This window comes from Cinclus cinclus, chromosome 19 (assembly GCF_963662255.1).
Source record: "Cinclus cinclus chromosome 19, bCinCin1.1, whole genome shotgun sequence".
Classification (NCBI taxonomy): domain Eukaryota; kingdom Metazoa; phylum Chordata; class Aves; order Passeriformes; family Cinclidae; genus Cinclus; species Cinclus cinclus.
The window spans coordinates 4,856,690-4,873,927 of NC_085064.1; the positions used below are offsets into that span (position 1 = coordinate 4,856,690).

The following is a 17,238-nucleotide window of genomic DNA, read 5'->3' on the forward strand; positions in this document are numbered from 1 at the left end:
CCGGGACCGGCGCCGTCCCCGGGTGCATGAATGTACTGCGGGAGAGGAAGCCTGCGGCAGCCGGGAGGCGGAGGCACCGATCCTGCTCCGCTCACCTCCCCGGGCAGCCAGCAAAGAGACGAAGGGGATAAAAAAAAAAAAAAAAAAAAAAGAAATTACCCATCGAGAGAAGGAGCCTCCCCCCCCCCCCTCCCGCCCGCCCCGCTCCGCTGCTCGCCCCCGCAGCGCAGGAGCCGGGGCTCGGCGGCGCGGCCGGGGCTCGGCGCGGCTCCCCGGGATGCTGTGACGCCCTGCGGGGCCCACGCGTGTGCGGGGCAGCCCCGCCGAGCCCGCCCATGAGCCCCGCAGGCTGAGCCACAAGCCGGCTCGCCCGGGAGCGGCGGCAGGAGCGGCGGCAGGAGGAGGAGGAGGAGGAGGAGGAAGGTCGGACACCCCTGCGGAGAGCCGCTCGCCGAGGAGGAGGAGGAGGAGGAGGAGGAGGAGGAAGGGGAGCGGCGGGGCCGGCGCCCCCCGGGCCGGTGCGTGGCGGGGGATGTCACGGGCGGAGGTTCCGCGGCGCTGAGCGGGCGCGGAGCGGCGCGGCCCCGGCGGGCGCGGGGGAGGCTCCATCGCCGCCTGCCCCGCTGCGCTCCCGGAGCCGCCGGCCCCACCGGCACCGCGGTCGCTTCCCTCTGCGTCCGGCTATTTCTAACGGGAAGAAAAAAAAAAAATTAATCCCCAAAGCCCAGACATCGCTGGCGGAGGAACCTCCAGAATCGGATTTTGGCGACTTTTTGCATTTTCCAGCCGTCGCTTCTTTCTGTTATTATTGTAATTTTGTGCGAAAGGAAGTTATGAACAACTGCAAGTCAGGAAGTGGAAATCCACACCGGTTGTGACAAGCTGGGGCTAAAAACTATTTCATTATTTATATAGATATGTCTATCAACATTCTGCTTTTCATCCAAAGAATAAAGGGAAATACCGGCTAGTCCTATGTTTGATGGTGAATGACAGACCGCATCTGAGCAAAGGAAGGACTAAATATATCAGCTAAGAACACCATCTTTATTTATTGAACTCAAGAGACTTTTTTTTTTTAACCCAAAGACTGTTTGAGCCAGAGATTTAATGGGTCATTAAAAGGGGGGGAAATTTTAAAGGCCCTTTTGCTTCTGAAGCGCAGCTAACCTCAAAAATAGAAGCAGTACTTGTAAGACAGATATTCGAATTAAGGCTTTACGTGATGAATTTTCTATCCTATGGATATCAGTTTTGAAATTACAAACCGAGAAGATCTGTAATTGATCTAGCACCAGATAATTTCAATGCCTAATATTCCCCAGGATTGCTGGAGTACCCTAGGAGCTGCGTCGGACTGTACTCGGGGTATGCCATGGGCTGTATTCAGAGTATTAGCTGCAAATCCAAAGTTTTCCGGGAAAGTATTTCAGTGATTGAAGTCAAAGCCTCCATTGATCCCATTCCCACCAGCATTGACGAGTCCTCCAGCGTGGTCCTGCGCTACCGGACCCCTCACTTCCGAGCCTCTGCACAAGTGTTGGTGCCCCCTCTTCCCAAGAAGGAGACCTGGATCGTGGGCTGGATCCAGGCTTGCAGCCACATGGAATTCTACAATCACTACGGGGAGCAGGGAATGTAAGTATTTCCAAGAGCGCGTGCGGGTGCGTTTGCCTAGCGGGAAGAGGGAGCGGGAGGACCATGGCCTGGTTGGGAAATAGTGGATTAAATCAAAAATTATAATCCACATTTTAAAACTCAGCCACTCTGGAGTTTAACAGGACTTTCCCATGTGCTTAAAATACAGGAGAGCTTTTCCCTGCCCTTTTAAAGCAGTGGGTGTTCTTCTCTTCGAATGGGAATTTGCCCAAGCCCCAACCAAACCCCACTTGTTCTGGTAGGAACCCAAAAGTAACACTATTCCACAACAGCTTTTGGGCTGCACAGGAGATCCTGGGAGCAGCCCTGCCAGGACAGGCAGTCCTTGTTTGATTCATGTTTGACATGAGTGGATCTCCTGACCTCCAGCTCCTCTTGCCTGCATCCCTCCCTATCCCAAAACTGCGCATTGAGGAGCCCTAGGGAGAGCTGAGGGCTGACACTTGTGGCACAGAGCTGTCCCTGGTGTGCTCTGCTGCTGCTGCAGTGAGCCGTGGCTGAGAGCTCGGTAGCCCACCAGCTTTGGGAGCACATTTCATATCACAGGAGGAATCCTGCTTGCTTTGCCCACAGTAGCAGGCAGCCCACGGGAAAGCACAAGCTGGATTTAACCCGTTGGTAGTTAAACCATCTGCATCACCTTGGAGCAGGGTGCAAATTTCATGTTACACTCCTTTATGGGTAATGAGAAAGCGAATATATAGGCATATATGTGAGGTGGGAGGAATCCAGGGGCTGTTTGCACACCAAGAATCCCTGCGTTACTGGTCAGACAGTCATAGTGAGACAGGAATGAGTGAAATCAGAACGTCACTTCCCTGCCGAGAAGTCATCTCTCCCCAGTCCCCCACCAGCTTGTTCTCCAAACATTGCAAGCTTTGGCCCACAGCTAAATCAGCCCCAAATGCCTGCACAGAACAGCAATTCTGCAACTCATGGTGCTGGGCAGCACCAGGTGCAGCCTCCTGGTGCAGCAAAAATGTGTCTGTCCAGCTACGGGGACAGAACCTGACTGCAGAGCCAGTGCTGGCAGATAGATGGGTCAGTGCCTGGAGGTGCAGATGCTGCCCAGTCTCTGGGGGTGAGGGAGGAAGGACGAGAAGGTCAGGTCTGAGCAATCCTCTCCCTGCTCATCCCGAGTGCCCCGAGTCAGGGAGATGCTGGCTCAACCCCTGAGGGTCAGTCTGGGCAGCTTAAAAAAAAAATAAATCCCGGAGTGAGGAGGGAGGAGGGGGACGCGGCTGGAGAGCAGGACTGACTTAATGCAGCGCCTTCCTGAACATCTGCACGCACAGCCCGGCCCTCCTTCCCTCCCCGCTGCCTCTAAGCCCCGCCGAGGACACGGGTTCAGCATCCCGGCATCACACGGAGAGGCGGCGAGATGCGGACCCGAGGGAAGGGCACGGGAGGAGCAGCCCGAAGCGACAGGCTACCTCCAATCCTGTCCCCACGTCCCCTCTCTGCTCAAGCAGAAAGTTTCTTGAGCAGCGAGCTGGCACCTGGCAAACACCAGCAGTGCAAACAGGCTGATCTTGATTTTAAAAGTATTTACAGCAGGCCTGAAATGTGTAGGCTTTTTGGCTCCAACAGCATCTTTAGCAAGGACAATTTGTTGCTCAGATGTTCCCAATTCCAGGCCTTTGGGATTTGCATGTGTGATTCTCAGGCTCGTTTAGGAATCCTGTCTTTAGCGACCAGCTGCAAAGGAAAATAGGAAAGTCCACTTTTATATAAATACAGCTCAGATGCACTGAAACAGAGAGGACTGGGTACAGAGTGATGCTGCCAGTGCTGCTCTGGGCTGCAAACCCCAGTGTGGCCTTTTATTTCCATGCACCTGAGTTGTCCTGTGTTTAAAATGAGGATCCGGTACAGCCTGCTCTTGCTGGAATGTTTTGGGACACACACACACATACACACAAAAATAAAGAGTAGTAGCTGCTTCTGTGTATGTTATGTGTATGCTTCTGTGTATTCTGCAGCTATGTATGAGACCTTTTAACTAGAACCTCATGGAAACTAAGATTTTTTTTCCCTAGGAGGTTCATTGACATTTAACTGATACAAAAAAAAAAAAAAGTTACCCGAACACAAGCAGGAATTGGTGTGTTCCTGCACTCTCTTTCTATAGACTCGTTGCCATCTGAAGGCTATAAATAAAGGCATTCAGGAGGAAAGGCCTCTTCAGTGCCACTGAAATGTGGGCTTGGAAGACCTTTACAGAGAGAGAGACACACACAAGACACAAACCTAAGAGAAAGGATGGGCCAAGGCTTTAGCTGGTGTAACTCGGTGTAATCCCACTGACCTCCACAGAGCTGCATCGATTGGTGCCAACAGTCCCAACTTTCCATGATAGGGAGAGGCTACTGCCACATCCATGTTTTTAGCCCCTGTGGTGACCCTTGTGGCGAACAAAAAAACCCAAATAGTAAAAAATCAGTCATCCAAACTGAAGCACCAATACTTACAGCAGGCTTTGGATTAATTTTTCACTTCTTTGCTGGAAGTTGTTAGCTGTGCATAAGCTGGCCATTACATTGAGGATGGAAACAGCTGAGAAATACTGGAGCAGATGGAGCTGTGCATAATGCTGCTATAGGGATGGGAGCTACAGAGGGGATAATTTAGACATGCACGTTTAAAGTGGCACTGACAATTTAGGGGCTAAATGCAGCATTTTTAAATTTAAAGGAAGAGAATTGAAGCTCAGATAACACGTAAGTGCTGGCATTACTTTACACGTGAGTCAGTAGATGCTGCAGGGAACATGAAAACCCCCAGCATGAGGATGTGGACGAGCTCTCTGACCCCTCTCTGTGCAGGACTGGGGCAAATTCCTGTTCACCCCGTGGCTGGTATTGTTGTTCCTCCCATGCAGGATTTTACCCTTGGCCTTAGGGAAGGATGCTGCTGTGCAGGGGAGGCATCAGGATCAGGCCAGAGCTGTGGCCTGTGCAGGAGCAGCTGGACCAGGTCCCTGCTGGCATCTCCTGGGATGGGTGCTGGTTTCTGCACCTGGTGGAACCTGTGTCAGTGGCTGGGCCATGCTGAAATGGCATTATCCAGTCTCCTCCATCTCCATGGAGATGTGCAAGAAGCTGTGCAGATGGAGATATGCAAAAGAGAGAGATAAATAAATTGGAGTTGGGATATGATCAGCCAAGAATCGGGAGAAGTTTCATGCGGATGTTTCTCGCCCTGGAACACCCGATGGGGCACTAGCATCCTTACATCATCACTTCATCTTCCCAGGCATCTCTCCCTGGTGAGATTAAATCTTGCATGCCCTGCAGCAGGGACATAATGAACTCAACTTGTCAAGAGAATAAACCCCCCAGTCTCCAGGAGGGAGGATACAATCGAAAAGACTATAAGGGTATCTTTTCCAAACAAAGTGAAGGGAGGTCAGTTCACTGTGGGAATTTACCCCTCCAGGGATTTAGAGGAAGAGGCTTTGCTGCCCTGCAATGGCCTCTGGATCTCACTTGTGCTGTGGGCACCCACTTTAGCCCAGTTACATGAAGTGTCCAGTTGGACTTGAGTCTGCTCCCCTAAACCAGCAGAAATTGTTGCCTTTTTCCTAATGCCAGTTTTGTGCTAGTTTCACTCCCTGAGCCAGCCATCAAACACTGCTGCTGGAGGCAGGAGCACACAGCTGGAGGGTGGGAGGAAGAGGGACCACAGCAGCTCAGCTCTGTCAGCCAAGGAACAACATCTTAAATTTCCTTCCTGTTCTTCACTCTAACCCTGCCTTGACTTGCCTGACGTGCTGGAGTAGGTGAGAGAGGCACTGTAAAGGAGAATTTAAAATTAAGCAGCTCTGGCTATCAGGTTTTCTTTCTCTCAGTCCCCAGCGCAGGCCAGTGGTGGAGGGAGGCAGCAGCAGGGATGTGAAATGCCTGAGACAGAGTTTTACTACACCCACACATGGCTCTGGTCCATGCACCAAGCAGGGGCTGCGTCCCAGAGGGGCTGCTCTTATTTAGGGAGCTTGGAGAGGAAGGTGTTGGAAAGCACAAGGTTGTGCAAGCCCATCTGGCCTGTGAGTAATTAGGAGATGGCTTTAAGCAATTAGAGCTGAGGATGCAATAGTGCCTGGTGCCTGTCTGGAAAGGTTACTGGATATATCCACACTGCTGTATGCCCAGGGCTGGAGGCTGCTGTGTTGGGTTTGCTGTCACTGCCCTGGTGGGTGCTGTGGGACAGACATCTGGGAGCTCAGGATGAGCTGGGGGTTTCTTTCCATGTGACAGAACAGAAAAAAGTGTCTGAATAAGGCCTGGGAAGATAAAACCTACATAAAGCTGCTTGGCTGTGAGCAGCAGGGCTCTGCTTGTACCACAAGAAATAGTTCAAAGTTCCTTCTGGTAGCAAGAAAACGTTTGTTAAGAGAGGTTTCTTGGCAGCTCTGGTCTCTGGCGATGCCCACACTGACTCTGAAGGTTTCAGAAGAAGCAGAAACAGGCTTGTCAGTGTTACAAGGCAGAACCTACTGATCTTGGAGCTGATCAGTGAGCCCATGAAACCAGATAGCTGGGTTTCTTTTCATGCCTCCTTCCTGCTATTGTCAGCAAAGTGTTTACTGGGCACTTTCTGGTCTCTCCTTGGCTCGACACTACCAGAGAAAGATGCTGATGCAGTCAAAGATCATTCCACTGCATTCTTTCCAAAATCACCCAGTTGTTGGCATATTATTTGACATGGACATGCTCTGCAAGCAGAGGCTGCCAGCCTGGCTGGCACAGAGGCTTTGCTGTAGAATCAGGCAAGGGGCAACCACCAGCAGCAACCACCATGCAGCCTCTGCTCTGCTCCAGTCATGGGATCATCATGAGGCCTCATTTTTCTGCTCATTCCAAGCTGTGCAGATGAAGCATGATGGTTTTGAAACCCTGGGGTTAACCACACTGGCTAGAATTAGGCACAGTGTGCTCGGTGATGAAACGCAGGCTGGTTTCTCCTTCCCCATTCCTGCCCACGCCTTTGCTCAAGCTGGGTGCCCTCCTGGGCCACCCTGAGCCCAGCCACACTCGGCTTTGTCCTGGGGTGCTGCAGGCTCTGCAGGAACCATCCTGCTTAGGCCCTGACACAGCTCCACCTTTGTGCTCTTGTTTAAATCCTGGGCAGATCCCGAGAAGCTCCTGTAATTCCATACTGACCTGGGAATGAAGATGGGGACAAGCAGATCTTAGAGGACCTGCATTTACTGAGCATGCTCTACCAGGTTCTCCTTCCATTCACCCACCAGCTCTGGTATGAGCAGGCTGGAGCAGCCCAGGAGGGTCATCACCCTCTGTGGCATCTCAGCTCCTGGTTTGGCACCTCTGCACCTGCAGAGATGCTGTGGCTGCACCACGCTTGTCACCTCAGAGTCAGCCTCCAGGACACTGTCACATCTCATCTCTGGGTGACAGCCAAGCTCGGTACCAGCCACTGTCTGAATGGAAAGTAATCCTAAACCAGGCTGAAAGGGAGAGAAGAGCCCCCAGATGGGGTTTCGGAGCTGGGCTGTGCAGCAGGGAGGTGTGGGGGCTGCAGAGCACGACCTCCACTCGCCCATCGGTGAGGGCTGGGTCTCCCAGCATCCCCAGAGCCTTCCCAGAGCCCTCCCAGAGCCTTCCCAGAGCCTTCCCCTGCTCAGCTCTGCCCGAAGGGCATGAGGGGTGGTGAGCCAGGATGACTCCGGTTTGCAGGGCAGAGCATATAAACATCTCTGCAGTGCACAAGGGTCCTGGCAGGACTGCTCAGGGATCTCCTTTTGGCTGCCTTCAGTAAAAATTTTCTTCCAGGGAAAGGACTCCCTCTGCCTGCTGGCGATGAGCTCGGGAGGAAGGGATTGCTGCAGCTGCGGTGTTGTAGCTGACAGCAGCCAGTAAATCTGTGCAGGGAGATGTTGGGCTTGCATAACCCCTGTTCCTGCGGCTCAGAGCATCCCTGCATCCCCTGGTCCTGATGCTCAGAGCATCCCCTGGTCCTGCTGCTCCCAGCATCCCTGCAGCTCCCGGGGCACCCCATGTCCTGTCTTGCACTTCATCTCCCGCTGGGGAGGTGTATGCCAGGACCCCCTGCTTGCATGAAAGAAGAGATAAATGAGACCTTTAAATCCCCCTGGTATCCTCTAGCCAGAACCAGACACAGCTAAGTGCTGAACGATCCAGCGGGTACAAACACGGAGGCACTTCACGGTCATTAACTAATTAACAGTCAAAACAGCCTTATGAGGCAGTCACATCAGGCCTGGCCAGAGCAGCTCATCCCAAAGCTGTGAAAGCCAGCCAGGCCCACGAGTACCCCCATCCACAGCCTCCTCTGCAATCAAGGGGCTATTTTAAGCTGCAGCACCAGACTTATGAAAGGCTTGGAGAGTCACCCTGACCCTGAGGAGCCTCAGGGCGTCCCTTCTGTGTCTCTCCACGATAAATCATTTCCTATGTCCCAGCCTGCAGCAGGGAGCCACAAGGCTTGGGGGACTGGAGCACAGCCAGTCCTGTGGCAGGGTCAGAAATGCCACTGCTGCTGCCACCCAGTCCGTTCTGCCACCTTGATGGCTGGGATATCATCCCTGGGTGGTGGGGAGTGCTGATTCATGAGCAGGAGGGACAGCAACCTCTGCCAGCCTGGTTTTTGAGAGACTGTCCTTAAAACAGCTGGTGTGCACTGAGCAAGTGATCTGTGGTTGTGTCGTCTCAGAGCAAACGTCCAGCCCTCCTTCTGAGACATTTACAGCAGTTTACTTCTATTGGCAAGTCTAATCTGAAAAATTAAATTGCAAGTTAATGGAAAATCCCACTCCAAGCTGTGCATCAGCAGTACAAGGTGACAGGGGACTGTTTTCACTCATATTCCTGCTAGGAACACTGACCTCTCTGTCCCTCTCACAGGTGAGTAGCACGGGCAGTTTTACAAGCAGCTCGACCCCGGGCTCTCTGATTACTGTAACACCATCCCCAGCCCAGAGCCTGGTGTGCAGCCCTCGAGCTGGGTCCTTCCAAGGGCTGGAGGAGGATGGGTTACACTTCCAGCACCAGGCAGACAGCAGGGAGGGACAGTGGCTCATCCACAGAGAAATTTAGGGGATGAACGGATTGAGAGCAAACCTGACAAGAAGAATGGTTTTAATGGCAGGGATGAGCTCTTTGAGCATGATGGCACAAAGGGCACAAATTCCAGTAAAAGCTGGAGAGGGAATGCATCCACAGCTCTTCCCTCTCCTTTCTAAAGTCTGGCATGTTTCTAAACTAATTAATAAATTAATGCATTATCCATAATTTGCTGTTGATTATGGCAGGTCAAGTTGGGAGCTTCCAGATCTGCTGGACGGTAAAATCCAGGCCATCAGTGACTCAGATGGAGTGAACTATCCCTGGTATGGGAACACCACAGAAACCTGCACCATCGTGGGTCCCACCAAGAAGGAGTCCAAGTTCAACATCAGCATGAACGACAACTTCTACCCGAGCGTGACGTGGGCGGTGCCCGTCAGCGACAGCAACGTGGCCAAGCTCACGAGCATCCACCGGGATCAGAGCTTCACCACCTGGCTGGTGGCCACCAACACGGCCACCAACGAGATGGTGACCCTGCAGACTATCAAATGGCGCATGAGGCTGGGCATCGAGGTGAACCCCAGCAGGCCCCTGGGGCAGCGTGCCAAGCTGCAGGAGCCCTCTGCTCAAGAGCAGCCCCAGGTCCTCAGCAAGAATGAGCCAATACCACCCAGTGCCCTTGTCAAACCCAATGCCAATGATGCTCAGGTACTCATGTGGAGGCCAAAGGATGGACCACCACTCGTGGTGATACCCCCAAAGCATCGATGATACACACCTGGAGTCCCAGCACCGAAAGGGAGAAAACTAAACCTGAAGCTAAACAATCACTTAAGTAGTAGGATACACACGTATAATCTGAGCAAAATCAAAATGCACTTTTAATTCATTCAACAAATGCAACCATTCTACCTTCTCCCATTGGGACGGATTTCACTGTGCTAAAGCTAAAGAGGAGACCTTGGACTGGGTCTGTCTCATCACTGGATTTCTAAGGGAAGAAATTAACACTGATGTCTGCCCTATAACTTTATTTTTTTTCTTCCCTATTTTAGTTCCCTTTGAACTTCAGCCTCATTAGCTTGCCTAGAACTGCCCAGAACAATAAGAACATTTTATTTGGGATTTTAAAAATTATTTTTTTGTCTTTTTTGGTTGAGAACAAAACAAGTTCCTGGAGGAAAAAGTTGACTATTTAAGATAAGGTATTTTTTTTTAAGCTGTAAGGTTCTGAGTTGCAAATCCAAGTCATGCGGCCTTATGTAGACTTTGCTTTGCATTGCCAAACTTTTGCCTTAAAGCTACGTTTGAAAAAAGAAAACAAAAAACAAAACAACAAAAAACACCACTAGGCAGAATGTCCTTTCTACAGAATTCTGGAGAAAAAGTCTCGGAACAAGGAATAGATTGTCAGCGTGGCACAGGCTGATGGGTGAGAAGGGCATGAAATTGGAAGAAGCAAGAAAATCTTCCTCTTTTTAAAACCTGGAACAAGGAAGCATGGAATAATCTCAGTTTCAAAGCAATGCAAATAACAAACCTGCTGATGGATGGCTCTGGAGGGGGAGCTCCCAGACCACCTCCCTGCTTGGCAGGAGGGGTTGGAAGCTCCTCGTGCTGCTCACCCATGGTGATCTCAGCCTCCTGTTAGCAGTTTAATATGGAATAACCTCACAGCTGGAATTGTGGCCCTGGGAGTCGACACCAATTGGGGGGGAATGTCCCACTGGGTTTGTCTTTAGGACACACAGATGTTTTCCCAGCTAGCCCACAGCCTCACCTTCCCGTGGATAAGAGCCAAGGGTTCGTGTGCGTGCTGTTGTCAGTGAAGCTCTGTTTGCCCGTGAAATCCCAATGACGGTGCTGTACAAAGAGTGGGATATCAAAAGGATCCCGCTGATGTCACTGGAGACCCACAGGTGTCAGCGAGGGCAGATCTTACCCACTCAGTCTACCCAGCAAGATCTGTAGTTCAGGAGTAGCCACGTCTGAAAATAACAGGGATCCACTCCTGGCAAACACAGCAGCGACAGCTGAGGAAAACTCTTCCTTCTGTGGTAACAAATCACATTGGGATTAACAGATCATTTTATTCCCAATGACCTCATGATCTACCTGACTGTCAGCAACGAGGTACAGAGAGGACCATGACACCGTCCCTGTCTGTCATGGCACAGACATCCACTGTAGCAACAGGTAACGCACAAGAAGGTGCAGGCAGGGCAACACCTGAGCCTTGGGTGTGGATCCTCAGTGAGGAAGGAGCATTTGGAGGAGGAGATGAAACCTGTAGGTTTTAATAAGGACCAGATGGCTGCTGAGATAACCAGATGCTCTTCTGCAGAGGAGGATGAGGCGGAAGAGCCTTTTGAATGGGAGGGATGGGTTTGAAGGCAGAGGAAGTTCTGTAGTAGAGGTGGCATCTGGTGGCCAGGGCACAGGTTGGGGAACAGAGGATCTGCTCTGCTCCAGCACATGGCCCGAGGCAGATCACTTCCCTCTGCAGCTCCTTCCCCCTGAAAATATTTCTTCCTCCTATTAACAACTTGCCTCAAGAGCTGGGACTACGGAGAGTTCTGCATGCCAGGTACAAGCCTGGCCCTGCTGAGCTGGTCTGAACAGGTCTCACAACCCCACACATGCTGCTCTAAAGGCTCTCCCCTCGGAGAGGCACCAATTAGCTGCTATTCCTATCCCCATCTTCCACACGGGACGTTACCAGCAAGAAATTCTCCTTCCTCACTTCTGCACAGCCACCCCACCTCCTTTGGCAACAGGTTCAACATCACCCCCTGCCTGGGGAACGCACGCCCAGAAGTTGTGTCCCCCACCAAGACAGCCTCAAACCAGCAAACAAGGATCCTGGGGCCCTACAGCCATTCCCCTGTCTCCAGGGGAGCTCACCCTCCTCCATCCCCTGGCTTTCAGAGATGCTCAGCCACGGAGCTGCTCCTTTCCACAGGCAGAGCTCCAAGGTGGGAAGTCCAGCTTGCAAATGACTGGACTGCATAAAACCCAAATCCACAAGCCAAAGGGTGCCTAAATCTCGGCTTTGGGACTATAAAGGATGAAGCTAGGGAGACTTGGACTTGCACAGTCACTCTCTGCATTAAACTCCATTTTCTTACCTGGATTCAGATCCAACTATAGCTCCACTGGCACAGCCCTTTGGGACTTGTCTGTATTTTCTCCGAGGCAATACACACAGAAGAGGACAAACTGTGGGCTGTGGGTGAATAGCTGATCATGCTCTCACACATCCTGGCTGCTGCTGAGTCCCATGGGTGGGAGCAGAAGGGGGATTTGTGTCTGGTATTTACTTTGTCTCCAGGTGCTGAGTACTTACAGTTCTCACTGATGTCAGCCTGGGTCGAAGGAATCAGACCCAGTTGTCTTAATTAGCTGCACGAAGGAATTTCAAGGAAAGATTTCTTCTCAGTCACCAAAAACCACATTCAGGGAACACCTACGTCCTTTTCCACTTAGCTTTGTGTTGGACTTAGTCTCCCAAGTAAACCTGGTTCCTTCTATTCCCTCTTCCTGGTGGACTGGATACATCCATGCAATTTGATAGTAACCTCCTGGCTAATTTGTCCCGTTGCACTGAACGGACCCAGCTAAGCAGTAAATACAAAATTCAAATTTCATGTTGGGGTCGGCTTTGCATGGACTTCTCCCTTCCCAAAGAATGCCTTTATCCCGTGCCTAGGTTGAAATGTGCCCCCTCACCTCCATCTGCATCACCAGACATGGCACAAAGAGTGATGCTGCCTCTTCTGAGATTTCATGCGTTGTGATTAAAAGTGATGTTTTTCCAATGCTGCTTCATTACAAAACTGATGGGGACAGATTGTCTATAACAGGAAGGATGGCTGGAAGTGTCAGGGGTTCCAAGACACCACTGCTGCTATGGCTGGTAAATAACCACGTGTTTAGAACAGGGATTGACGACAGGGTTCCAGTGGGGACTCAAATGTCCGGGGACCCGGGGCAGAGTGGTCAATGAGCAGAGGTGAATCAAGCTCCTTCTCTGGCAGCTTTTTGCAGAACCAGGAATACACAAAGGATACACTGGGAAGGTGGTGGGGCACCGACACGGGATACACGGAGGAACGTGAGCGTGCCTATGCCTCACCCTTCCCATCAGTGATGCTCTCAGCTCTTTATAGACCCAAATCCCCACAGGGGCTCAGAGTGCAGCCTGGCCATCCCTGTCGTGGTCCAGGGTGGGAAGCAGCCCTGGCCCAGACCTCGCCTGCACCGAGGGCCGGGCAGGGGCTGCCGGGCACGGCCAAGACGCCGAGTGGGTCGCGGACCTCGTGGTTCTCCTTCCCTACCCTTGACACCGAGATGAGCGTGGGAAGAGAGGGGCAGCCCCTCGGGGAGTCAGTGCAGACCCTCCGCAGCCTTGGGGAGGGGTACAGAGCTGTCGAGCCGCCGCCAGGCTGGGTCCAGCCCGGGGGAAGGCCAGGCATCGCCGTTCCCTCCTTGCCTTGGCTCCCGGCGCAGCAATAAGAATCGTCCTTGGTCATGCAGACATACTGTGAAAACAAAACCAAGATGTATCGAGTCTGGACACTTACGGAGATGTAAAAAAACAAACCCCTGCTTTTATAACAGACAGAGAAATAAAGTGAAATTTTCAAACGCGTCTGCCTGGAGTCGTTTGGGCGGTGGCTGTTTTTAAACAAGTGGCTCTGCGCTCACGTTTGGAGGCAGAGATAAGCACCCTATTTACCAGCACTTCTCTCTCCGTGTCAGCTCTTGGGCTGCAGCAGACAGAGCCAGGAGGTTTCTGGTGAAAAACACCAGCCAACATCCTGCATTTTTCATCGCCATCCTGGCTGCGCATCTCGGAGCGGCCGGAGCCGGGCTGGTCGTTGAACTTCCGCACGCCTTGGTTTCCTGACACCGTTCACTTATTTAGCAAAAGCCAGGTCAGATGTTCGCTGAAAATACCACATCTGGAGCGAGGCAGCAGCGCAGAGCCCTGGCAGTGCAGAGGGTGAAAGCTGCTGCAGTCCGTCCGTGGTTTTTCAAACACCACCTGTATTCATTCCATTCTTCCCAGCCCGCTCCTGAAAATTTTCACGTTCGGGTTTTGCTTGCTTCCCAGTAAAGGGAAGTGCTGACATGAGCTCTGCAGAGCAGGGGGTGCCTGGCCAAGTGGCCAGCACATCTCTACTGCTGATCCCTTAAATCCACAGAGCCCCACTGGCACCTTCCAGCTCCGTGGTCCAGCTCCTCCTGCCACAGCCCGACCCCAAGCGAGACACAAGTTTCTCTTTTTAACCTTTTTTTTGGTCTTTGAGAAGCTCTGGTGATCTCTAATCCAGCCAGCAAAGCAGCATCAAAGCTTCTCCAAAAAAGCACCAGAGCAAAAAGCTGCTCTGGCTGCTGTGGTACCAGTGCTGTGGCAGTGACACAAACAAGTGCAGGAGAGGAAGAGGAGGAAGGAAACTCCCAGCTCGAAAAGAGGAATGTGCAGGGATGGAGCTTGAGCAGGGGAGAGGACAGATTCTGAGTGGGATTCCTTTCCACAGTGGAAACACTCCAGCCTCATCTGTTGATAGCAGGTTAAATTTAGATGTCCCAGTTTTGGAAGGAGGGAGGGGTGGGGAGGGGACACCAGGCAACTCACAGCTGCTTTGGTGAGATCCTGGAAAAGCCAAAAGCACCCGGTCACTTCTCCCTGCCCAGGGACACTGGAAAAGCCCCTGTGAGGGAAGAGGAGGGCAGAGGGAAGGTCAGGAGCTGCTGAGCCCTGTTCTGGTGCTTCAGGTAACACCAATCATTGACTGCAGCACATCTCAAACTTCGCCTTTCTACAAGTTTTGCCCCTTGGCTTTGTGATTTTCTAACCTCAGCTTTAAGCAGACTGAGGCAACAGTTCCTTCATTTGAAGAAACCCTCTGACTTCTTGAAACAGTTCCTTCTTGAAACTCTGCAGGGACTTTCCTCTGCTGATGCAAATCAGGTTTTGTTCCCTATTTCTTCTCTCTCACATCTCCTTAAACTGTTCATGTGCAGCACCTGCAAATACTCCTTTCATTCCCTCATATTTTCAAGTTTTAAAGCAAAACATTTTTAGCAATGCCTTGAAGAACCTATTAAAAATGATACAAAAATACAGTGCTGTGAATTGACATGTGATTGCAATAGCTCCTGAAACAACCTGCACTGAGGTTCTCAGGGCTGCCTTTAGTAACTTTTGTGAATTGGTCCCCACAAAGCTTTTGGTTGTAGAATCCTGGAAAAAAGGGATTTCCTGTGAGGGTGGTGAGGCCCTGGCACAACTTGCCCAGAGAGGCTGTGGCTGCCCCATCCCTGGAAGTGTCCAAGGCCAGGTTGGATGGGGCTTGGAGAAATCTAATCTAGTGGGAGGTGTGGAGGGGGTTAGAATGAGATGGGCTTTAAGGTCCCTTCCCCTCCAAACCATTCTGTGAAGACCCCAAACATGGGAAAGCAGCACTGACTCAACCTCAATTTATAACTTTGGGGTTGCCCCAAATACAGGAGAGCAACACTGGAGAGTCAGGTCTGACTGAACTGTGATTCATGGCTTTGGGGTTATCCCACATTTCCCTTTCACCTCCACACCTGCAGAGAGGTTTTGTGAAGAGCCCTGAGTGGCAGTGACTGCAGCTCCCTGCTCTGAGAGGGGCTCACAGCTTCTGTCCATGTGGGGATGGGTCTGTGAGGAGGCAGAACTGCAGCCCAGGCTGGAACAGCAGCAGTGGAGCCCCAGCACTTGAGCTTATCTCCTGTACAGGGAACACACGAGTCCTGACACAGGCACTGGCAGCACAGAGCCTGCATGAGATAAGGGCAGGCAGGAGAAGGGGGACAGACACAGTGGCAGAGGAGGAGCTTTGTGACCTACTGGGAGCTGCAGGAAAAGGAGTTGGGGATGGGGTGAGGTGAGGAATATGCCGAGTGTGACCACAGAGCCCTGGGGAGTTGAGCCCATGGACACACGTAGGTGTGCACAGCTGGAGGATGTGTTGACACGTCCAAGCTCATCCCTGGAAGAGTCACGAAGTCCCAGAGGTTGGAAAGCACCTCCAAGGTCATGGAGTCCAACCTTTGACCAAACACCCCCGTGTCAATTAAGCCAGAGCAAAGAGTGCCTGTTCTCCTTGGCTACAAGATGCCAGAGCCCCGTGGCTGTGAGAGGGGGGACAGGGATGGACTCACTGCTGACCCAGGGCTGCTCATCCCTGCTAGCCACAGCTACCTTTTCCTAGCCCCTGGGGCTCCACGGGACATTTTTCTAGGAACAAAACCTTCCCTGGCACTCCCATTCTCTCACTCATGCCAAAGCCTCATGCAGGATTATTTTTCCTTGTAAGCAATGCTGAAAGCAATGCACGAGGGACACGTGAAAACTAAGAAGGGATAAATAAAATGTCATTTCAGCCTCCCAGCCTAGACATGTACATGGCTGAGGGGAGAAGGGAGCTCTGTTCCAGAATGCAGGCAGGGACAGAGACCGGTGCCCTGATTCCTGGGCAAAGGGGTGGCAGGAGGGGTAGTCCCACCACCTACCTTCACCTTTCTCCAGCATCTGGAGCAAGGGAATGCTCCGCAGCACTTTTCCATCCTCCATCATCTCTCCGAGGGATCCCTGTGAGACTCACTCCATACCTGAGCAGCTCCCTGTTGGGGATGGGCACCTCTTCCTGCTCAGGATTTCGGTCATGGCAGGAGCATGGTCGGGTTTCTCCCACAGAGCAGTGCCAGGATTTTGGTCAGGGATGCATCGGCCCTGCCCCTGGCAGGAGGGTGGCCATGAGGGACAAGCAAGCCAAGGGATATAACCCAGGAGCATGGGATGAGCTCCAGCCCTGCCATCCCTGCACAGCTTGACAGCAGGACGCCACTGGCACTTGTCCTCTGGTCACCTCCACACTGTGGCACAGAAAGGCCAAAGGAATGATGTCCTTCCCTTCCCAGGAAATAGAACCAGACAGAGGGATATGGCCAAGACCACATTTTGAAATACCAAGCTTTATACAGCAAAAGCCTTACAAACATGAGATATAAGTAATTATTTTTCTACCTCTGTGACAAAGCTACGGTTTAACCTTATTTTTCCAGAAAAAAAAAGCTTTGTTGCTCTTTTAGTCTTCAAGGAAGCAGAATCCCTGTTTTGGTCTCCCCAGAGGTCTGGTGAGATCCTTCTCGTGCCTGAGGCTCCCCTCTGCCCACCACAGTGACACTATCTCTGTCACACCAGAGCACTTCCAGCACTTGGCTTCCCACTGCCTTGTGGCCACAGCATGGTCTCAGGGGAGGGGAAAAGAAATGTGTGCTTTCATTAGAAAAAAAAATCAAGACTCTGCCTTTAATAAAAGTTTTGGAAGATTTCTGCTCGTATTGAAAGACCAGGAAAAGAGAGGCACAGAAGGCAAAGCTCCTCCAGAACAGTGGAGTGAGGGCTCTTGGTTACCCGAGGTTTAACCAGCATGGACAAATGAATGAATGGGACTCCAAGCCTGCCTACCAAGACTGGGGTTTTCTGCATTAG

At 51.9% G+C, this 17,238-nt stretch overlaps 1 protein-coding gene across 1 annotated transcript; it reads left to right on the top strand.

The window, feature by feature from the left end:
- The first annotated feature begins 485 nt into the window (after positions 1-485).
- Positions 486-12,526, top strand: FAM78A (family with sequence similarity 78 member A). The gene is made up of 2 exons (XM_062505951.1): positions 486-1,638; positions 8,951-12,526. Exons 1-2 carry the CDS (start codon positions 1,376-1,378, stop codon positions 9,477-9,479), a joined length of 792 nt encoding a protein of 263 aa, XP_062361935.1. The 5' UTR covers positions 486-1,375; the 3' UTR covers positions 9,480-12,526.
- Positions 12,527-17,238: the final 4,712 nt, after the last annotated feature.